The following is a 24,753-nucleotide window of genomic DNA, read 5'->3' on the forward strand; positions in this document are numbered from 1 at the left end:
TTATTTTTAAGACCTCAGGCATTTTAAATGAGAGATGTCTATTCTCTTAGGTCTTACAAATAAGATTTTCAGCATTACAAATTTATAGTTCCCCAAGTAACTTTTTCCATTCACTCCCTTCTTGCTGTAAACAAGGGATCAGATGTTACTGTTAACTGATAGTAGGATATATATTGGAGACTGGCACATCTACTCATCTGCTTCAGCAAGAGCACACATTGCTCTCTACTGGCTGTTCAATAACGTGGGTAATATGACTTCCTAAATGTGCTACCTTTTATAGTTTCTATCAGTATCCTTTGGGACATGAATCAAATATCTGTGCTTAACAACATTTTTCCCCAGGATATTGGGGAAGTTTTTTGAACTTAAGTGTAATAATACCCTTCTGTTTGCCCTGATAATGCCAGTCAGAGGAATTTAGGAAAATCAAAATAAGGTACCTCTGATCTAGCATTAAACATGGCAGGTAAAAAAGGAGCAGCACAATTGCTTCTTAGCTTGCTTTAGCAGTTGACATTATGCTTTATTTTGAAGTTCATTCATGTCTCCAAAGGTAAATTTTACCAGATATTTCTAATATGTGCTGAAAAGCTTAAACTGAGGAACTAGTAAGTCAGGAAGTATATGTACTTTATTTTTTTCTTTCAATGCCAGGGGTCACCCTAGGCTTCAATACATAGGAAATCTGACAGTTATCACCGTCATGTTTCACAATGATGCACTTTTCATGCTGCGTTTTCCTTGCGCAAACAGTGAGATCCTCATGCGATGTCTCTGCCTTCTAACATCTATGGTTGGGGCCATAGTGCTCTACAAGGACAAAGAAAATCTCCAATTGATTTTCTAGGGATTCAAAGATATATCTCTGGAGAGATTTATGCATGGAGGAGCCAATGTGACTGGATTTCAACTAGTAGATTTCAGTACTCCAATGGTAGCTAAGCTGATGCAGCGCTGGAAGAAGCTGGACCAGAGAGAATACCCAGGATCTGAGACCCCGCCGAAGGTACTGGTTGATCCACAGTATGACCAAAGACATCCATCAAGTACCTTAATTTCTGATTAATGTTGTTGAATGCATGAACGAAGACCATAATATTTAGGCAGAGGATAATGCAGAGCAGATGATGTTACTATTACTGGCACCTAATTATGCCTATCTTTATGATTATAAGATAGAAACAAGCTGCAACACATTTCACTGTTGTACTTTAATGTCCTTTGTCACTTATTCTCCAACTTCACCCCTTTACTGACAGGAATTGAAGGTCAAATGCTTAACTGACAACTTAATTTCAACTGATTTTGCACAAATTAGTCTAATTATCTGAATTTACTTAGAGTGCAGAGCTTTTCTGACAGCTGAGTGCTTTTGCATGTGAGATATAACCACAACTGTACATTTATGGCCCTTAAATTTTCATTTAGAGTTTCCTCTGGAATTCCTATCCACCTCAAAGCCCGGTGTAGTAATCACTTTCAGGCATAATCTTACAGTGAAATTCTGTGCCAGTGTTCCTCTGTCCCTCACAGATGGATAACAAAATATTTCTGTCATCTATAATTTTCTTGGCAGGCAAATAACAGCATAACCGTAAATATGACTTCATCAAAATAGTTCTTGCTATATATGCACTAATGTATAACAGATCTAATTGAAACTGAGCTACTTTGTGCTGGGCACTGTGCAAAGATAAGCAATCAGCCAGCCCTCCCTTGGCAGGGAGAGTGGTAGGTGGTAAGGTCTAGAGAAAGTATCAACATGGATAATACCAAACATAGCTACCTAATTCAGTGAATATTCATGAAATTTATGTTTTGGACTTGCATCAAGTGCATCTAAATTTTGGAAGGTACTGGGTAGCACCGGTACAGTATGAGCGACAGAGGACCATAGTGAGAAAATGTCCCATTGTTCATGTTGCTCCAAATGAACATCTGCTGAAGACTTGCTCTACATGTTCTGTTTGGCATGTTCTCTACCCAGACCAGTTAAGGCAGTTAGTGTAGAAACGCAAACCATTCCTTGCTCTATGTCCTTCAGAGAGCCAGCATAGGTTTTCCAATAGGAAGCATATATCCTGGATTATTCTTAATAATTCCAGTAGCCAAGGCATCAGCATTTTTTTCAGTTGCATTTTCTCAACGAGCTGCTCTTCCCTTATTTTCTCTTGAGTAAGTAAGGTATGTGAGGTTGTTCCCTAGTATATAAGACAACTGGGAAAAAAACTGAATTGAATATTGCCAGTTTGTTTCTTTTAGTAGTACTTCAGAGGCAGATTTCTCTGCTTTTAGGAAATACAGTTTTAAAGCTAGAGCTACTGAAATGTACTCTTTTCAGTCCTACATCTGTTCCTTAGACAAAATTGCTTTTGATTTTGTGTAGAGTTTTTTTCTAAATAAAGGTGTAGAAACTGCTGCATAACGAGTCAAACAACAAATATCTGAGACATCTGATTTTTGTAAAGACACAATGACTCTAAAGTGCTGTGTTTGTCCATCTATTTAGTATACATCTGCATTAACATACGATGGAGTACTTGTGATGGCTGAAACTTTCCGTAATCTCAGAAGACAGAAAATTGATATTTCAAGGAGAGGAAATGCTGGTGATTGTCTCGCTAACCCTGCGGCTCCATGGGGTCAAGGCATTGATATGGAGAGGACATTAAAACAGGTAAATGTAGGCTTTTATTCTGGTGATCCTTGTGAATATTAGATACTAGTTGATTTGGAACGATGTGTTTTGGAAGCTGTTATACACAATAGTGGTAGAAGTTTTGGTGGTTCTGGTTTATAACTTGGAATGATGGCAAAGAGAAGCTGCTACTGTTTGAAACTACTCTTGGTTTTGTTAAGGTAGTTGAGACTTCCTCCACTGAACTGGTGAGCTCATCTGTTGCTTTTTCATATAAGTAGTACAGATACTGTCATTTAAGGAAGAAAAACACAGCTACATAATACAACCTTTCAAATACGTTTCTGTCATCTTGAATAAAAGTGGATTTCTCCTAGGGAAATCACCTAGATAGTACATTTTTCTTCAAAAAGAAATAACCCAGAGCTGTTGTTATCTGATGTCAGGATTTTGAATTCCTGATGAATATGGATGCCTGGAAAGTTCCAGATCTCTGTCAAGATGATTTAGCCTTTCCTTTGAATGGGAGAGCAAGAAAACAAAAATCCTGCAGTAGAATTAAAATTATTGCAAATGAGTAGGCTCACTCCACTCAGGAGAAACTGCTGAGGAGAAGTGGCTGCTGACAGAGCTGGCAGCTCCGTGCCTCGAAGTCAGGGTTTCAGCTGTCAGAGACAGGAAAGGACAGAGGGAAGAAATAAGTGGTTTAAATCCACATTCTGACTCTTAGGGATAGGAATAAAGCATTTTGTATGCTCCACATACTCCATGCAGATGCACAGATCTGTAACAATTGTGAGAAGCATGAAGTCAGCCTTATGTGTTAGAGAAGACAGCACAAGCCTGGAAATCCAGCCAAAGAGGTTTTCATGGCTGGATCCTGATACAATCAAAGCCAGCAGCAATATAGCTGTGGCCTCTTTGGGATGAATACCACACTCTGGGTATGCCCTGCTGAGGCAGTAAAGCACTGAAAATCAAAACCAAATAGTTCTGTTTTCAGCTGAGACACAGGTGGTGAGAAAATGCCACAGACAGCCTTATGGCTTTACATCTGTCCTTCTCCACTCTGAGGCTTTGCAAACACTCTTATCAGGCTTTGTGCATGTCCTCTGTCTTCTATGACAGTAAACCGCTTTTCTGTGGTCAAAGTTTACCTTGATGAGCAATGTATACTCAATTTATACATTCAATCCACTGGAGTGTAAGTTTAAAAAGCTATGTAACAGGCTGAACATTCTTTAGGTTTATTTCATGTGATCCAAAATATTCTCCTGCAGTTGGAAAGTGCTGAAGCTGCACAGCCTGAAAGAAGAGAAAGTCCATTATGTGTCTTTGTTGGCCCTTAGATACTGGCATATCTAAGCCTATTTTGAGCATAACTGGGTATGACAAAGGAAACATAACCAACTTTTCTTTGCTTTATAATGCCTTTGTATTGTAGAGTAGTGTCATTACGGTAATGTAAGGACATAGCCAAGATAACTTGAACAATTCTGTGACATTTGAAATAGACAATGTAAGGCTGGGTCTTCATGATGCTTTTTCTTCCATTTGTAGGTTCGAATACAAGGATTGACAGGAAATGTTCAGTTTGACCATTATGGTCGCAGAGTCAACTACACCATGGATGTCTTTGAGCTGAAGAACACAGGCCCTCGAAAGGTACATGCTACGTTTGCTGTCCTGATATCATATAAATGAGTTAAATATGATGAAATGATTATGCGAACTTAGACTAAAGTGGAGTCTGCATGCTTAAAAAAAAAAGATGCCATATGGAATGAATGCATAATATTTCCAGTGGAAGTAGATTTAAACTGTGTTTTCTACTAGATGCTATTATTCGGTGCAACAAATTGAGGAGCGCAAAAGCAAGTAGGCATCTTGGAGAGGTGGGATTTCAGTCAGTCAAGCTTACTAATGAAAAGCATCTGGATGGCACATGACTGTGCCAATGGGTGATGGAAAATGGTCTGAAGTCTGACCAGTAGATACATGTTACACCTTTTTCAAAGACTCCTTGTGAATTACTGGTATTTTTAGGTGGGGTTATTCATATATTTTGTGTAAGCATGAATCATAGACTGTAACTAATAAAGGGCTTTTAGGAGGAAAAGGAGAGGAGAGAGAAGGAAGAATTCCCTTACTACTGCTGAAATTAATTGCAGTATCTAATCCTGTCTGCTTGATTTGTTGCTTGTAAACAAGTTAGGCAAATGCACAATAATATATGTCTAAGCAAATCCTTCGTGTCTAAATGCATATAGCTTATCACTGAGACTTCCATAGTACAAAACAATTACAGAACAGGAAACACTTGCAGGCTCAAGGATATTATTTCCTTTGGAGGTACTGTGGCCTGTATTTGAGGTCATCAAAGTAGCAAAAGTGAGAAGATGATGGTGAATAAGATGGCTACCTGAGTAAGGCCAAAGCAATTGGAACTGAATTAAGTTGTCCTCTGCTGTCAGGCCAGAGGAAAGAAACCTAATAAATAATACCCTGAGTGAACTGTGTGTCCCCAAAAACAGTCACATCCCGTAGTGATGAGGAGGCAAAGTGATAAACTATAGACCCAGAGCAGTATTACACACTGGGGTGAATAAATTACCAGTATATCACAGTACAGAGTTGTGGACCAAACATGTGTCTATGTATGAGGTACAGTTGCCTTTTGAAGGTATGACAGGTGGCTGAAAAATAAACTGGGAAAGGTAAGTCCACCTTCCTTCTCTCTTGAGAAGCCCAGTGACTTCTGCCAGGCAAAGTGTCTGACCTTACTGCCACTGCTGCTCCCTTCCTGGATCTACGCTGCTCTTTTGGCAGCCAGGAGGATGTATGGGTGGCTGGGGTTCCTCAAAGGCAAGTGATGAAATGCAACCTTTCCATCCCCAATTCCCAATTGTACAGGAGAGAAAGCAAAGTGGAAAAGATGTGGATAATTAGGTCACAACTTTAGGGAATTTGCGTGGCAGTGCACTGTGAAAAATGGCCTGTGGTTCCAGTTTCAACATTTGTCACCTGTTTTGGGAGAGGTGTCTGACTGGCACAACTGCAGGGATATTCTGATTCATACTTCTTGCCTGTGATTTCAGGGGAGGGTGGCTGCTAATAGAAGAGCTATGGCTGTATGGCTAGAGGCCTACAGTGGTTTTTATTACCTTTTCAGACATCCCTCTCTGCCACTCTTAAGCCATTACCTGTCTTCAATATAACACACCATAACAGCTTTGACAGATCTGGCTACTCACAAGAATTTATTTCTCATGTATTACATAGTATTTTATATGTGATCCCTGGACCAATTCTGTACTCCAGCCTGACAAATCCTATATAATACATGAGAAATTGCTATACTTAATTGAACTAAGAGGCCTTCACTTTTAATATCTTCTTCTCACGTCCTACATAACATGACTTATGAGTCACCCAGCAGTATCTTTCAAGACTAGCCTTTACAGAGTAACACATGCCTCTAATCTTTCAAAAAGTGATTTTTGTTGCTTACAGCTTTAAAGATGTGAACAGAGCATTATAAAATGGCACAGCTGTTCACAGAGAGAGTTCTGTATAGTTGAGTAAAATGGGAAATAGTAGCCACTGCTTGTATTAGTTTTATTTATGAAGCCTTTCTTACTTGGTCCTTGTCTGCAGAACAGTAACGTGCTGGTGAGGCTACCTTATCTGTCTGGAGAGATTGTTCATTGTTCCACTGTGTTCTTTGTGATCAGGTGCCTAGGTCCACTGTAGTGTCACCTGAACCTGTTCTGGGCAACTGGCTCTAGGTTAAACAGGGGTATCGGACCAAATGACCTAAAGGCATCCTTTTCCACCTCAGTCATTTTGTGATTCTATCATTCATCATGTCATCAAGATATTAGTTTCATTAAAAAGAAGGAAAAAAAAAAAGTAAAGTCTATAAATATACATGCACATGCACAAGCCAGTCTAAGATATGGCTTCTGAATTCCAACTTGGACAACTAATATAACAATTGGCTGTCAATTCTTTTTACTATTCTATTGCCCTCACTGACTTGGGGGCTTCAGCTGGAGTGCTTCAGTGGTTGCTACAAGGCACACAAGCCTTCAGAAATTACACTATTCATTCAAATGCAAAAACTGTTTTGACAAATTTACTTCTAGGCAGATGTTTTTGCAGTATTGTTTCCTGAAAGACAAATTCAAGCTCTATATGAGTCGATGTAAGTGCTATAAAGTCCAATTGCAATCCAAATAGAATTGGATGTACTTTAATAGTTGAAGTCAATCCTATCCTCTGAGGAGTTTTTTAGATTGGAGATGAGGTATTTATAGGAAAGCATATTATTATTCAGTGCTCTCACAGTGGCTGTGAATCTATAGTCTCATTCAAGTGTCATGATATATCTTACATATTTATTCAGTAATCTGGTTCCAGTTACTTTATTGCAGGTTAGAGATGCACACGTGAAAGCTCGCACCAAGCAGACAAGCTAAAAGTCCTTTAAAAATTGCCTGCCTTCCTCAGAAACCTTCTTTATCTCTTTCTGGCACTTATGTTTAGAACACAGTGCATCACTCATTCTCTGTTTTGCTGCCAAAATTTCCAACTGCGAGGAATTGCACAATTGAAAACAATCATTTGCTGTTATAATGAGCTTCCCAAGTTCCAGGCTTTGGTGTAGATATTCTGCCTTTACCTGGTCACAGCTTTTTGTCAAGAACTTGACATTTCCAGTTATCAGTTATATCTGTGACTATGGCTGTCTCCATGAAGAGTATTTTTTAGCAGTACATCCTGCTAGGAAAAAAACCTCCCTCTCCATTATTCTCAGCAGTGTCGAAGCTTCCTGTTAGCTGCAGAGACATAAACCAAGGCTTTTGTGCTGCAATAGCAATTGCAAAGAGAAAAGGAACATTTCAGCTAAATATACCAGAAGAGTTTGTGCTTGTTTGCTTTACTGATTAAAAAAAAGAATTCACTCATATTCAATCACAGTCATTCATACTGATTCCTGCAGTATTTGTAATTTTCTGTGGTGAATGTGTCTGCACACTGCTCTAGGGACTGCTAAGATACTTGCCTCTCCATTTTTTTTTTTTCTTCCAAAAAGTAAATTAATGAAAAAGTAAGTGTTAAAATCAAGAGGAAGGTTGGCTGGTTTATGAATATTCAGAATTCTTTAATGCTTATGAGACCAGGAACTAAAAGCTGCCCCGTGCACTTCTGGACTTTCACATCACATCACAGCACTGCATCAATCTGAACATGATTTTTCTCTACATCATGAAGGCACAATCCTATGTGATGGTGATTTTTTTTTTTTTTTTTTTTTTTTTTTTTTGGGTCAGGCTATATGGGGAGTTGTAAGTGTTCATTGAGCAGTGCTGAAAAGCATCAATAAAAGTTTGAAGACAAATTTCCTTTTCTTAGGCTGCCTTCATCCCATCTGGCCTTATATCAAGTGCTGCATTCCTGGGCCCTCAAAGGAAAGGATGTTGACTCACGTCTTGTGCCCAGCAGCACTGCTGCCAATGCACAGGGTGCAGCTGCAGGCTGTACTGAATACCAGAGGTGTGCACGGCAAGGAGCAATATCTGTGTGTAAAAGAAGGATTCTGAATGCAGGCATAGCACTTTTGATTTCTTTTTTTCACCATGGGAATACAAGAATGAGAGATTCAAACCTGGCTTTAGAGTAGTTCGGCACCAGCCATGAACAAAGGCAGATGTTTCACCTTAAGGCTGCCTGAGGAAACTTTTTGGCAGCCCAAACGCATCCATGGTGAGGAAAACCTGATATGTTCCACATTTCTGCAGCCACTTACTATACATACTTTTATTGGAGTGAAATCACTCACTATGCTATAGAGTTAGTGGGGAAAACAAGCACTTTTCTAGAAGGGGTGCTTATCCTGCATGTGAGTTTAAAGAAAACTTGAACAACAGTGTTAATATAGGTACTAAAGGTCAATGTTGGCACTTAAATGGAACAAGCTGGGTGTAAGTCTCTGTTTGGTTCTCCTGGGGGGCCCACGTTGCAGCAGGGAATTAAGATCTGCAGTTGAACTGCAGAGCTGTCATCTGGATGTCACTGACTCCTACAGGACCAGAAGATCTGGAGGATTAGTAAATGAAAAATTCTTTGTGGACAGAAAAAAATCTTACATCTTGCTTATGCCCCAGGAAACGTTCACATTATTGGAAATAAGATTTAGTTTGTGCCTCTGGTCAAAGTAAGTAGCCCAGATCATTGAAGAGCAGCTGAGCCCCAGTGATATGGGGTCTGGTTGTGCAGCAGTGGTACAAAATGGTACTCAGAGTGATAGGTAAGTACTGCCATGTGCCTGTCTATGAGCGTGACAGTACTTCCTTTGGTACAAAATTCTCTTTAGATCACTCTGTTCTCCTTATAATAATTTAGATTTGCAATTATACAGAATACAGACTTTTCTACTGGAGATTGCATGGATTTTGTTTTGCAGGTTGGTTATTGGAACGATATGGATAAATTAGTTTTGATTCAGCATGAACCTACACTTGGAAATGACACTGCAGCTATGGAAAATAGAACAGTAGTTGTCACTACAATTTTGGTAAGGTGTTTTGATTTTTTTTTTAATGCTTATATTGGTGTGTGACAAAATCTCATTTCTAGTTACAGTCCACTTTAGCCTGGCAGTTCCCAGGTTAGTGGGAGGGTGAGAGCCATATATGCCAATTATCATAACTGTTATATCTATAGAGAGTTCTTTGGTATGCATTTAATATAATGATTCACTTGAAATATTTTTTTAATTGAGATGCAATTATTATTTCCCTTTATTCTGTTTTTTTTTCATTTTTTACTAAATTGTCTCATAAATAGAACTTCTAGTTGATAAAACTCGACTCACAAGAAACCGTAGGAAAAGAAAAACCTGAAACTTCTGAGTGATAGAATTGAACAGAGTACGAAACAAGATGTCTGTAGTTCCAATGTCTCTTCTTGTTGATACAATGTAAATTCAAAACTGATGTTAGCAAGAGCTAAAATGTTAAGCATGATAGTTCAGCCAGTCAGAACTGGATTACTTACATTTAATTCTGAATGAAAACATGAATCTAATAGATACATTAGAACATATTTTTTAATATGTTTACTCAACATTTCAGTAAAATTTTCATTGTAATAAAATATAGATTTGGGGGTTGATCTTGCAGTGCTACTGATGTTTTTAAAGAGTGGTTGCAAAGTTGAATGCAGTTGTTTGATTCATTTACTCTTTTAATGCATAGCTTTTTTAAAAAGCATTGTTTGTTGCAAATCTGTGTTTTAAACAAAATATTTAGCAATTTTCCCTCTCAAGTCAGACATGCCCTTTTAAGCTGATATTTGTCAAAGCCAACTGGCAAAGAGTGACCTTTACCTGACCGCTTTTAAGATTTTACATCTCAGTTCACTGCCCTTTTCACGTGCTTCATTTAGACAAGACACTTTAACCCTTTAGAATAAGCTGTGTCTCCAATGGAAAGGAATATTCTGCATGTGTTAGAAAGCAATAAGTTTTCTAATTTAATATGCATTTGAAAATAAGCCAAAGGAAAGTATCAAGACATTTTCTTACTCAGAAATGCAGTTAGTTACTAGATTTACAGCAGTGTGAATACAATAATTATGTCTTAACAAATCTGCTGTTGAAGATTATCATTCCAGGATGCAAACCAGCCAAACTACTGTACAGAAATTCAGAGTGTAACTCCTAACCAAACTGTGTACCTTTTGATTTAATTTTAATTTTTTTGCATGGGACATTTAAAATATATGTGTCTTTTTCCTAAAAAAAAAAAAAAAAAAAAAAAAAGACTTGGTGATGGAAAAAAAATACTTCAGTACAGTCCTCCTCTTTTCAGCCTCTGATGAAGAATCCTATTTTAAGAAATTGATCAAGGAAGAAAAGAGTCCCAAGATGCTGCGAACATTCCTATCTAAGGCTCGAGTATTAACCACCAGTCTAGTAGCATTGAGCTAATTTTTCCATATGGATTACTGTTCCTCTGACTGGATGACCAGGCACTGAACCACCAAGAAAAGTTCTGAGACAAATCTGAAATATCTAGAACAGATGACGTAAACCTTCAACTTTGCCAAGCTGAGAAGAGAACGATGTGAATAACATGCTTTCAGTCGAAATTTTCCTCTTATACCAATCCTGATTTCTTTGACTGAAGCTGCCATACATGAATACTGTAATTTCTATAAATAGCTCCAAGTTTAGGAGAAGCAAGTAAAAAAATATAATGAAAAATAATATAGGAGGTTCCTGTTTGACAGAAAGGGGGGGAAAAAAAGAGAAAACGAGAAAGCTTTTAAAATGTGTTACCTTGCCTGTCCTGTTTGCATTGAAGCATTTTGATGTGCATAATAAATGTTATCTTCAAAAGAACTTTTCCAGTTCCTGTATTGAAAGGACTGGTGAGATCATTTTCGAAACCAAAAAGCTGAATTAATATTCCAAAGCATGCCCTGTGTTTATGCAGCATGTCATTTTGGGATAAATGCAGTTACTTGAAAGCAGCTCTGCTTCTTGACCAAAAGTGTCCCCTTTCAGTGTTTCAAAACCACAGTGCAAGAGAAATATATCAGAATTTGGTTTGAATAAGAATATATGGTGAATTATGCCTTATCATGCCCATCTCCTACTGGGAGCTGCCAACATGATGCTGACGGCAGATAAGAATGATGGTCAGAATGATGATTCTTACCATTGGCCTGTCAGGGCAATGTATTTAGCATCCATAAGCATATGATCACACACACAAAGAAAAGATATATTTAATCAGAATAACTTTCAGAATGCTGTTACTTTGCTCTTCTCTGTATTATAGTCATGCTGCAAATGCCAAGCAGAGACTTTTTTTCACCTCTTCATTGCCATCTTCACGTTGAAGAGAAGTTGAACCGTTGTAATGACACATACAATTTTGGTTGTGTGCTTATTTTCTGACAGTAAACTGAAGAGCTTCTGCAGCCAATGCTGTCAGGCTTTTCAGTCTTCAAAGGCAGGTGTTGCAGCACAAGAAAAGTTTACCAGTTTCAGCATAGGTTGTTTTTATTTTTGCCTGAAGCCAAATAGCACAAGTTGATTTGCCCACTGTTTCCTCTGGTTTTATGTGCCTATGCTTACTTTGCTGTAGCGTGGCTGTGTGGCTATTGCATAGAAGGTGCATTACGACATTGTGATAATGAGCTCTGCACTCAGTGTGATGTTTGCTGCCTGGCAAAGTGTTTAGTTCATTTGTAACACAGCAAGAGCACATAGAATTCATTTTATAGGTTTGGTTTAGTGCATAGGCGCTCAACCTATCTCTGATTAGTCATAGGGTAAAGGAACAACCCAGAGAAAGGTTCGGGGGCAGCTGATGAGTTTAACTCTACCAGCAGCTGTGCAATCCTGCTTTTTATGGTTACTGTGAGAGACCTGTGTCTAGAACCCAGCCTTCTGCACATCTGACCCTCTAGAAGGGACAGATTTTTCACCTGTGCAGAGAAGCAGTCCCTTGGTGGGTGAAGCTGGGGCCTCCATGTGCACAGCAGACTCATTGTATGACTGGAGAAGGGACATCATGTGCAGATCTCCTCTAACATGAGAGATTTATCCAGCTGGGAAGAATGATCATCTCTAAGCTATCAAGTTGAGAAATATGGTGATAAGTTGTTGAGGTAGAGTATAGGGGAGTAGGCTGGAAAGACCTCTCCAGACTCTCTAATCAATTTCATGACAGAGCCAACTCTCTACCTACTTTGAGACTGCAAAAGTAAAAAAATCCCAAAAATCTTTTAGAATCAAAGCTCTGTCCAAGAGCTGCATCTACATTGTGACTTCCAGCTCAATATTTTAATGAGGTAGTCAGTGTTGGCAGATGAAGCTTTAAGGGCAGGATTCAGTTCAAGACTGAGTCACCTAAATGTAAATTACTTTATAAAGGTATTGATTCAGTTGCCCACTTACAAGCACTCAGTGACATTTAAGTTCCTTAGGGTTTACTGCCATTTCCTACACTGGCAGGATGACACTTGTCCATCTCATGCCATATATGACCACTCCATCTAGATGTCTCAGATAGTGTATATTGTTTCAGGCATATGGGATAAATTGTGCCCCAATCTGAGTTTTTGTCACAGTTGACAAAGGTTCAGAAATTGAGTGAATAGCCTATAGGTGGATGCCTGTCACTGAGGATATCATACATATCCATAAAGGAGCAGCACAAAGGACCTGCAGAACAGTACTTGCCTACCTTAGGGAGACTCAGATGTCAGGTAACCTTCATGAGGTAACTAAGAGCCACTCTCTTTTTTTTGCCTCTTAATGGAGTCTTACCTCAAAAATTCTGACTATAGCCTTCTTCCTCATAATAGAAAAATATTTTTTCATTATATAAATTTTATTAAATAAATCCTTGAATAGACTGGAGGAAAAAAAAAACAAAGTTTGTTGCATGACAATGAGAAAAACTTCAGTCCGAATCCTGGAGACTTTATTAAAAAAGACAGAAAAAAAATACCAAAACAAAATGCAAGACCCAAAAACCATTACATTGGCATCTACAGAAGTTTCTTTCAGTATAAAGTGTGATAATATGTGCCACTCCTCTTGTAAAAATGAGACATTTTCTTGCACAAATACCTGTCACTTTTACCAATTATATTTAGAATCTTTAAGGATTTTGAAATGAACTTTAGAATAGGAAAGCCAAACATAGATGTGTTTGCTACTTGAGTTAGTTACTTTCTCCAGCCTCCCTTATAGTATGAATCATCAGCTGTGAACATTTTACTGTACAGATGAATTTGTGGCAATGTGGTGGAATGATCTGTTTACATCTACAAAGGTAACTGTTGCAGACATCAACTTGTATTTACAAATGTTAAGAATTGTTATAAAATTGTGAATTATATAAGTAAAGCTTGCACCGTTTCAAACATCTGTTCCGTCCTAGTCATTGATCATTTCAATGTGGACTTTGCCTTGATTCGCTACCCCATAGAATATTGTTAAGCAGCCGAAGTCTGGCAAGTATTGCGGTGTGCAACCTCACTCAGCAGTAAGTCAAACCTGTGCTTTACATCTGTAGGTGTCGTAGTGTTTTTTAAAGAGCAGACAGAATACTTTTACTGCCCCATAAGAGTAGAAATGAAATGCTCTCAAACTGGAAAAAAAAATACAGAGTTGTATTTGAAAAAAGATACAGAAAAATTACAGAGCATGCATAGGATACCTGACAACTTCCTTAAACCTTCCCCCAGCCCAACTAATCTACAATCTCCAATGCTCATCTTTTCTTCCCCCTGGTGCCCCTGCCACCCTTAGGCCTAAACAGGCCTCTGCAGGTCATAACCAGGTCCACTCCCTTCATGTTTACCTAGATATGTAGCTCTCACCAGAGACAGCAGGCAGAAGGGAGAGAAAAGAACAAGTTGGCCTTGCTGCCAGCTTATAAAGAGATAGCAGAATTATAGGGTTAAATAGCAATGTTACACTTTTCTGGGTCATAGAATCAAGCAGGTTGGAAGAGACCTCCAAGATCATCCACTCCAACCTAGCACCCAGCCCTAGCCAATCAACTAGACCATGGCACTCAGTGCCTCATCCAGGCTTTTCTTGAACACCTCCAGGGACGGTGACTCCACCACCTCCCTGGGCAGCCCATTCCAATGCCAATCACTCTCTCTGTGAAGAACTTCCTCCTAACATCCAGCCTATATCTCCCCTGGCACAACTTGAGACTGTGTCCCCTTGTTCTATTGCTGGTTGTCTGGGAGAAGAGACCAACCTCCACCTGGCTACAACCTCCCTTCAGGTCCACTCCCTGGACTCCTCTAGTCCCTAGAGGATATTTTAACTCTTGTAAATAACAGTAGGTTAAGACTTTATAGTTCAAAAATGTAGTAAATACAAAGGTGGTGAGGAGAGGTAATATTTTTGTTAGACAAGATGCTACAACTGGAAACAGTGCTGAATCATGCCTTCTGTTTTCAACTATTGCAGCTGGTCTAATAGAAGATGTTAGCTCTCCATAGATGTCTTGCACCATGTACATCTTTAGACCAGTGTGGTTACACTAGCATTACTACTGATTTAGAAAATGCTATTCTAATAAATTATACAGAAAAAAAACCCAAACCCAACATTTTTTCAGTGCCACAGATAGAAAAGAACATCAAGATATGGCTGAGTACATGCTATTGATCAATGCAGATATTTCATAACTTGGCAGTTTGTCCTTGCAAGTTCATCCAAGTTGCCTTTTAGCAAACAAGTAAAACTTGCATTTCAGTGCCCTGATGTTTTTATAATAACATCTGCATGCTTCATGTGTTTGAAACACTCCTAAAGTCTGAAATGTACAGTATTTAAAACTAGTGCTACTACTTGATTTTTTTTGAACAGTTTTTATCACATTCAGTCCCACCCATAACCCCCCACTAGATTCTACCTTGAATATAGTACTTTTATACTTATATATATATATATATATAATTTTTTTTTTGGCAGGTAAACTAGCACAACAGTTAAAGAAACTTATTCAATCTATGTAGAACAGATAAGAGGGGAAGGACACTAGAGTAAGCAAAAGATGTAAATGTTCCCGTATACTTTTAATTGTATCATTTCACGCTGGCAGATCTCGCTCAGTTCTGAGTTCTCCAGTGTGCTTTCTTTAAAGCTATCACAGCAAGAGCTGCTACCTACCCCATGAGAGAATTCCATTTGTGAGATGTTTCTTGCTTTATTTTGCTCTAAATCATTAAGATCAATGTGTAGACAGAGAATTGGATGGGGAGAGAACCAATGCATTTCCTCCAAGTGACCCAGCAATTTCCTGCCTGAAGTCAGGTCTTGGTGGTCCCTCCACTGTATAAAATTGCTGCTGCTTGCACCTGCCAAGGGCAGTACTTGTCCCCACTGCTTCTAAGTGTTTCCTCAAAGAACTCACGCGGGGGAGGGCTGAAGTTTATTTAGCCTTTAACAGGAAAAATAAAGCATCTGTTATCTTGCTGTGCTGTGCAGCCCTGTCAGTGATGAGGTGCACAGAGCATAGTGTCTGGGTCTGGGGAGAAGTAGCAGGCCTTCCCTGTTCTGTCTGCTTTGTGTCTCTCTCCAGAATTATTATTTCCTCATGTGACTAATTTTAGGCCGTTGTCTTGGGATTTATAAGAAGAGCTAACAGTCACTAGCTCTGATCTTTGAAAAATAAAATTGCCTTTGAGATGTGGCAAGCAATTACAGCTGAAGCTTGTAAAAAGAGTTCACAAGTGCAGGACACCGGGCAAGACTTGGTTGTGTTTCTAACTAGCAGTTGGCTAAGTCACAATCAGTTGCCTGATCATTTTTAACCATTTTTGAGTAGTAGTATATGTAGAAAGACACAGATTTTGGTGTTTCCTTCCTGAGAACAAACAACCTAACTGAACGAGAAACATTTGATTCATTGCCCAAAATCCTTTCCAAATCCATACTTCAGAACCCCATGTCCCTCCCTCCCTCTTGAAGACAGATTTTTGAGATGAAACTGATTTATCTGGGGATAGGAATACAAGAAATAGTGCAGGCTGTGGGTAATACTCAGCAGTTATCCTTTAAAGACACAAACTCTTCACAGGCAAAGGCATTGCACTGCATCACTTCAGTGATTACAGTGTGTAGTTAATGCTCTAGCTCAGTGGTTTTCTCAATACCTAGGTCATCACATCAGCATAACAGCTTGTTTTGTGATTGCTCCTGTTTTAGAAGTCCTTGATAATCCATAGCTGTGCACTGGTCATAACTATGTACTCAAGAAATCTGACAACCTGCTATTGTCACCCTCAAATTTCTCTGGCCAATTGTTGTATACATGTCAAGGAACCAGGCAGTCAGGCAGTGTTTGATTTTGGAAGTGATCATTGTGGACGCTCTTCTATGCTGTGTGGTTCTTTTGCTGAAGTAATGGCCATAACAACACTGAATTACTGCTGAGGAAATGTGGCCCAAAAGAAGAGATGTCCATAGCAGAAAATAACATGAGGACGTGATGGGAAGAGAGGTGTTCTGGAAATACATTTGAGAGTAAAACATGCTTGCAATACTTGGGAATCTGTTCTTAAGAAAACACCAGCATTTCCCCATTCTCAAAGTGTGTTGAGTTTAGTCTGGAACCTTTATTTCACAGAGAACTAAATGAACTACACAACTTTCTCTGATACTGCACAAATCTCTGTTCTGCCAGAGGTGGGTTCTGGGCAGATACCACAGGGAATAAACTTACATAAGAAAAGAGGTTAGTGCCTCTTATGTATAACCTCTCTTTTCTGATTCTCTACCTTTTCACCTTGTAATAATAAATGAAAGATACTGTTTAGGTTTGCCTATCAAGTTCTTCATTGAGTGGACCCACACTCCGCTAATATTGGTATCTGAAAGGAAAAAGGGTACCTGACACACTGAAAAAAAAAAAAGAGATTGGGATTGCTTTATTTTAGTCTGTTTCTGTGTAATGCCACAAAGCCCCCACTGGTAAACACCTAACACAGGTGACAAAATTGCTCTTCCTTACAGATGATGTTGATGTAGTTTCAGTGAAGCAGAAATTCTCAGACAACACGTTTACCTTTATTTTTTAACTAATTATGTATGTAGGAAAGATGTGAATAGGGCAGAGTACAACAAAGGTTAGTGTCAAAAAACCCAACATAAGTCAGGGCTAGCACAGAGAAAGTGTTAAGTTGCCAGTATTTTGGGATGTAAATTCAGACAAAGGGTGACATTAATGGCAAGTATGTTATTTAGAACTGGCTATGAATATGGATTATCTGAAGTAATTTAAAATGCCACCCGAAAGTGTAGTTTTACATAATGATTGCTGAAGTCTGGGGGAAAAAAAATGACCTTGTTTTTGCAATGTAACTTTGATTTCTCAGGCACATAATGTTCACTGTTGTGATTGTATGGTTTACACATGGAATGTAAGATCCATTTTTGAGACAGATTTTATGTGTTTCCAGTGGCATTCATCATCCACAAATATTTTGGTACATCTTTTTCATGCAGCATGTAACATCAATGCCAGCTTAATACTTTTCTGTCCGTGCATATTGTTTAGATTCATCCTAAAAGACCTTGCAGAATCTTCATTGTTCATTCAGAGAGGAAGATATGTGTTTGCTCAGAAGCATATTTCTGTGTTCTCACTAAAATGTATGTAACTCCTAGTGACAAGAAAGCATATCATCCAGGCTGTGAATCTGTAATTACAGACAGTAACCACACTAAGTTAAAGTATATGCTTACTTGCTGAAGTCAAAATTGTAAATTCTACCTTGTGTTATCCCACAGTCATCTACAGTGTATAGGTTCAATCTCTATTCAGGCTTTAAATTTAGCATATACAGCACTAAGCTCTTTCGTTTGAAACAAAGTAAAATTTACATGCATTCTTGGTAGCCTTTGTGTTCATAATTTATAAGGTTGATAAATACTGTGGAATGTGTGAGTGAAATTACAGTGTAAATAGTGTACCCTTCCAGAATGTATTTCTGTTCATACATTTTAATTTAAATGTGCTAATACTCTCCCTGAACTTCTGGTAAAATGTCTGTTGTTCATTCAGTCAGTAGATGATGTGTTGCTTTTCAGAGTATGTTCTATATACTTCTCCTTTACAGTTCTACTTCTTTCATTATAGGAAGCCCCATATGTTATGTTCAAGAAAAACCATGATACATTTGAAGGGAATGACAAGTTTGAAGGATACTGTGTAGATCTGGCGTCAGAAATTGCAAAACATATTGGTATCAAGTACAAAATTGCCATTGTTCCTGATGGAAAATATGGAGCAAGGGATCCAGAGACAAAAATCTGGAATGGGATGGTGGGAGAACTTGTTTATGGGGTAAGCATACCAGTTTTTAAAGCAGGATTTAATTTGTCATAGTATTAGTCATTAAATAGGAAGTATATGTGCATTTTATTAACCTTGGGGGTCACAGAAAAGAAGCAGAGTTCTGTTTCACGTCTTTGTGCTTTCATGTATTTTCAAGAGAAAATCGAATAGTTTCATGAGAATTCTACTATTGATTCAACTAGCACCTTGTAATATTAGAACATCCATCGCTTGCACACCCCTTTAAAAATCATTGCTGTTAGAGACCATCTTTTCCTGGTACATTGCAAAATGAGTATAACTCATTTATTCATTTTTCATGGAATGGTGGACAGATCTTGTAGAAAAGATAGGACTCTTGGCCTAGTTTGAGAAACAGATAATCCACCATCATATATTAAACATACAGAAAAATCACTCCAGACAAGTACACAGTTAAGCATTTCAGATTTAAGACACATCTCTAACAAAATTTAAGAGCAAACCTAATTTCTTATACAACCCTGTGTTATACAGGGATATGGAGACTCTTCAGAATAGCATAACTGGTAACAATTTTGTTGTGATATTTAGTAAGAGTAGTTCTAACAAACCCAAGTAAATATTTGCAGCATCTGGTATTACCAGAAGTAAAGTCACAGAATCGCAGAAACATTCAGGCTGGAAAAGACCCTCAGGATCACCAAGTACAACCAATAACCCTTACTCTGCAAGGTTGACCCTAAACCGTATCTCCAAGCACCACGTCCGAACTAAACACATCCAGGGTTGGTGACTCCACCACCTCCCTGGGCAGCTCATTCCAATGCCTGACCACTCTTGCTGGAAGAACAAATGTCCTGATGTCCAGTCTGAACCTACCCAGTTGCAGCTTGAGGCCATTCCCTCTTGTTCTACCACCAGTTACCTGTGAGAAGGGTCCAGCAGCAGCCACTCCACAGAGTCAGGTCTCCTCTCAGGCTCCTCTTCTTCAAAATAAACAGCCCTAGCTCCTTCAGTTGCTCCTCATAAGATTTATTCTCCAGGCTTTTCAGCAGTTTTGATGCCCTCCTCTGCACTCGCTCCAGTACTCTGACATCTGTCTTGTATTGAGGTGCCCCAAACTGAGAACAGTACTCAAGCTGTGGCCTTGAGTCTCAAACTCAGAGCTGTGTTTGCTGATGGTTGCAGTTGATACATTGAGAACAGACCAGAATTCTTACAGAAACTTCTTTTCAGTCATGGAATAAAAAAACAAAAACAATCAAAAAACCCAAACAAATTAAAAAAAAAAACCCACCCCAAAAATAACAACAAAAACCCCCACTTGCTAAAATTATTCATGTGAGAATACTTCTTCCAGTGAGCTTGTAACATGCCTCAGCCTCCCTATAAAAACCACTCCACACCAATTGGGCCATCTACAGTTGCAGTTTTTGCAATTTCAGTGACAGTGCCATGTAAGGCAAAAGCCAAGTGGCTTTTCTAGCAGCTCCATTGCTGTTCCCTTCTGTCAGCTAAATACAGCTGGTAAATTTTGTCAAAGAAGTCTTCTCCACTAGCTTCAGTTCAGGAGACTTGTCAACATGAAACAGATGATGTGCTGTAGGAAATGGTGTTCCTGAGTTTTGTTGATTTCCACGTGAGAATGGGAAGGTTGTACCAGCCTCGCAAAATGCTTTACGCTCTTGGAAATTCGCTTGTGTCTCTAGTGCATGGAAAAGCTGAACGATCACCAAGCATGTATATTGACTTGAAAGCAGCTCGACTGTCAGGATGTTAAAAGTCAAGGCTTTTTCAATCTCAGTTTATCAAAATGGAAGTCACCTCTTGTCTGGCTTTCAACTGCAATAGCAAACACATGAATGTCGATGTCTGTGCACTGTTTGAGACCATTAAGGTTTTTAAATCATTTGAGAAATCATGCAAACTGTGAGAAAAATCTCTTACCTAGAGGCCTAGCTTCAGGGGCCTGTCATCTAGCTGAAGAAGAATACAGGAAACTTGAAATTTCATTTTAGTGTTGTGCTTGGGGCAGAGGGGGTTATTCCTTTTATCTTGACAATTTTACCTCAGCAAACCCAAACTGCCTAAGAACTAGACTGAAGTACAAAGTGCTGCTAGGAAGCTCACTCAGAGGTTCATGCCAGTACAGGAATATGACCTGTGGATGTTAACATAGCAACAGAACTTACAGGCATAAAGAACATGTGGGAAATCACCTGCTTGAAGAGGACATTCCAGAATACATTCTCAGTGATTCACTTTTTATAGTGGAAAATAAGAAAGTGAAGGTTCTTTAAAGTTTTGATGGCCAGGTTTAAAAGATCCTGCACAATTATCTGTTTAGGAAGGCCATACTGTGTGATTCTCAGATTTAGCTCTGGGAATAGCTGCAGTAAAGGTCTTTGAGCTGTTTTCTTTATTGAAAGGGCTGAAGAAGTCTGCTTTTGCCCACTGTGTTTACTGTCCAAAGGCTCCTTGAGGCTATATCTATCCCAGTATATCAGTGGCACCAGGGAGTGTCCTTGGGCACAAGAATTTACCTAACTGCTAAATTTCAACAAATGCCCCTTATATTTTGGCCTGTAATTAATAGCCAAAACAATTTCTGAGCCCAACTGGATGCCAGGAAGGGGAGAGCCCACTCCATATAATCATCTTGAATGCAGCCATGCTGCGTTAGAGGTTAAATGACTTTCATGGTAGTGACACATAGTGATACCCTGTGCCAGCTGGCCTGAGGGCCAAGACCTACTCCAGGCATATTTAATATACTTTCACAGGAGTTACATAAAAGGAAATTGTTCTTTTTGTTAACTTCTAAAAGTTTTCTGCTTAAGATTTCTACAGGGAGTCTGTGAAGAGCAGCATCCTTGCAACTTGCTTTAGTCTTCAGCAGATTATTTACACAGCATCAGGTTCCCTGGCCTATTCCACACAGAGAAAGAAGAAACATCAGTCAGGCAGAGGCTTCCATGCAACACTCTTCTATAAGAGGGTGTTTCATCTTCCTTGATAGATACCCAAATCATAAATACAAGTACTCTTGAGTAACTGGCAGAGCTTTAAGCAAGGCTTTTTATATGCAGCCAAGACTGGGACAGAATTTACAACTGAGCTAGCAAGTTAACAAGGTGATCTGTTTGGGAAACGTTTTACAGCTTCTAATTCCCAACCACATTAAGGGATTAACAGGCATTTTTATGGTGATCAGTGAGATTGGATCTTGTCTGTGCTATAGAAAGGTTCCCTTCCTCTCCTGCTCTTTACTTCAGTGGTTGGTGGCACTAGTGCCCTTTAGCCCTATCTGTGTGGCTGAGCATGAGGACATGTGCCAGTTTTATCCCACTGGTACCCAAATGGTTCAGATACTTCACAGAGCAACTTGACTGCTACTTAATCCCTGCAGCTGAATTTTCCATCATGTCTCAGGAGAAACAGGGCTGTAGGGTCATTCATCCCTGATCTATCCAAATGCCTGTGGTAGTCCCTGAGTGACTCTGTAGACCTTAATGTCTGGCTCGTAGGAGAAATGCTGGCACATGTAACAGTTGTTCCCAAGTGCACTGACAGTCAGCTCCAGTTAAATATTCATTCACCTGACACAGAATGCTATTCTTTTACTGCTTCACATGAAAGGTCACAACTCATTTCTGTTTAAAATCTCGGAAGCCATGAGCTTCTGAAGTCAAAATCACTTCCTGCATGATTTTTTTTGAGATAGATTTACCACTTTTATACAACTTGTAGCAAGCATAGATTTTTTTTTCCATAGGGCTACAATATACTCTGGAGTTGTCTTACCTCAATCTTTTTCCTTTGTATTATATTGGAAGGGTCCAGAATTCATCTGCATTGGATAATGGTGCTGACTTGATTGAAGTGCTGTTACAGATGCAGTTGATTAAAGTGAGAAGTATCATTAGTCTGTCAAAACAGATTTCACTGGTAACAAAATCATTAATTGCTTGCACCATTGTTATGTTGTTATTCATTTAAATTCCTAATTATATGGTGTACACTAACTGGGCAAAGCACAAGTGCTGATGATTGTCATGCACAGCTATTGTGATTATTTAGCTTTCAACAACATAAAGTTTGTGTAGGCCTTAAATCTGACACAGACTAGTCTGACAAAAATAAGTAAAAATATGATCAGATTGGAGAGGCTGCACTTTTTCCAGTTATTAGATGTCTAATTGTAACCTCTGTACTGTCCCTTTACATTTGTTGGCATGAAATGGGTTTATCTGTGTTATGAATCATCTGAGGTTTCCTCTTTCTCCTCTCTAAACTCCTGTAGACTGTTAATTCTGATGCAGTTTGAGTTCTACACCTACTCTTTTAAATTTGGTAAGATGAATCTTACCTAGTGTTTCACATACAATGCGCGGTATAGAATCATAGAATCAGCCAGGTTGGAAGAGACCTCCAAGATCATCCAGTCCAATCTATCACCTAACCCTATCCAATCAAACAGACCGTGGCTCTAAGTGTCTTTTTCTAACACCTCCAGGGACGGCTACTCCACCACCTCACTTACTAGCTAGGAAGCTACTTAAGTCTTTAACATTTCCCCAGTTCACCCTAAAATGAGGCTGCTACTTTTTCACATCATACTGTAAAAGCTATCAGTCCTCAAAGATTCCTGTTTAAATTCCTGTACTAATCTATAAACACAAAAAGCAAAGCATTATCCAGCACTTCTGAAGACCACTGACCAGGTCTATCATTTATACTGTGCCACTATGAGACAAATACAGAAATCAGCAGTAATAATTCATAGTTTTCCTGATTCACATCAGGTACTCATACCAGCTTAAATATGAAACATATTCACTGTAAGGAAGGAAACCATTCTTCCGTAAAAAAGGTAATTTATGAGTGAGATGAAATACAATATCATGCAGCAATGCCAGTATTTCAGACCATCCTGCCATCCTGAGACTACAGGAATAAAACTTCACAATTTTCAGGATATTTGAAAATACATTTCAGGCATAAGTTTTCTTCATACAATGCCTCCCTATCTTCATAAATTACCTCTTTCAGTTGGACTTACATAATCACAAGATTTCAAGCTGCCACATTTTTTCTAAACACATTTATTATAGAATTTCCATGAGCATTGAGAGAATGTAGAGAACATATTATCATACATAATGTTTACCTGAGATGTTAGCACCAGAGATGGTGTCTGGTGTGCTTGCAGAAATACAGGTTTAGATGTGTTGCATGAACACCTTTGCCTAAAATTGTGATGATGTGCTTGCATCACACCTATTTCAGAACGACAGATCTAATCTCATGATTAATATACAGCAACTTTAATACAAATATGCATTTTGGGTCGTTGCACTGGAATGAGTCAGGTTTCCTGAATTATTCAAAATTTTACAGCCACCAAGAGATTTAAATTTTAACTACATGAAATAGGTTTTAAATTAAATTCCATAAGCTACATAGAGCTTAGTATAATATAGTGCATAAACCAACAAAAACATGTTATTATAAATGCATTTATCTGTTACAAAGTTGTAGGATAACAAAAATGCCAACATTTAAAGTTCTTTTTTTATTTATCACACAGGTTATATATGTAGCACTTGGGTTAAACTATTTAAGTGTATCCTTCATTTTCTGCATGTTTTAATCTCATTGAAATGGATAGGTTTAGATACAGTCATGTATATTTTACTGAGTATGAATGTCCATAAAAGCATTCTAAAAAGCCAACACACTTAAATGCTTTGCTAACCTATGGGCTATGTACTGTATCTGAAGATATATGATAAATGAGTTTGGGACAACTCAGTATTTAGAAAACTACAACAGTTCTATTATGAATATTTATTAATAACTCCTAATTGTGCCTGTGAAGATGACTGGGCCTTGGGCAGAGTAAATACGGACACATTATCTCATGTATTTTGAGGCCTGAAGCAAAGTCAAGCAACTGCAGAAGGCAGGGTGTGAGTCTACCTTATTTGCAACCAATATAAACTGCCCTCAAAGTTACTTTTCTTAGCTTGTAAAATGTACTGAAGTCCATACTGGTCACAGAGGGCTCTGTTACAGCACCATGGTCATAGAATCAGTCAGGATTGGAAGGGACCACAAGGATCACCTAGTTCCAACCCCCCTGCCATGCCCAGGGACACCCTAGCCTAGATCAGGCTGGCCAGAGCCTCATCCAGCCTGGCCTTAAACACCTCCCTGGGCAACCCATTCCAGGCTCTC

General features: G+C 38.8%; 1 protein-coding gene across 10 annotated transcripts in view; it reads left to right on the forward strand.

Moving 5' to 3' along the window:
* Positions 1–24,753, forward strand: part of GRIA4 (glutamate ionotropic receptor AMPA type subunit 4) — a 249,420-nt gene that overhangs the window by 173,594 nt on the left and 51,073 nt on the right. For 9 of the 10 annotated variants that reach the window (XM_064170856.1, XM_064170828.1, XM_064170847.1 and 6 more), the window contains exons 6-10: positions 851–1,009; positions 2,513–2,680; positions 4,202–4,306; positions 9,111–9,221; positions 18,334–18,540. In XM_064170856.1, the coding sequence (XP_064026926.1) occupies positions 851–1,009; positions 2,513–2,680; positions 4,202–4,306; positions 9,111–9,221; positions 18,334–18,540 (750 nt within the window). Of the gene's footprint in view, positions 1–850; positions 1,010–2,512; positions 2,681–4,201; positions 4,307–9,110; positions 9,222–10,518; positions 13,594–18,333; positions 18,541–24,753 lie in introns of those variants that run through there. The other variant, XM_064170872.1, reaches the window with a different exon arrangement.

This window comes from Pogoniulus pusillus, chromosome 3, assembly GCF_015220805.1.
Source record: "Pogoniulus pusillus isolate bPogPus1 chromosome 3, bPogPus1.pri, whole genome shotgun sequence".
In the NCBI taxonomy this organism is placed as follows: domain Eukaryota; kingdom Metazoa; phylum Chordata; class Aves; order Piciformes; family Lybiidae; genus Pogoniulus; species Pogoniulus pusillus.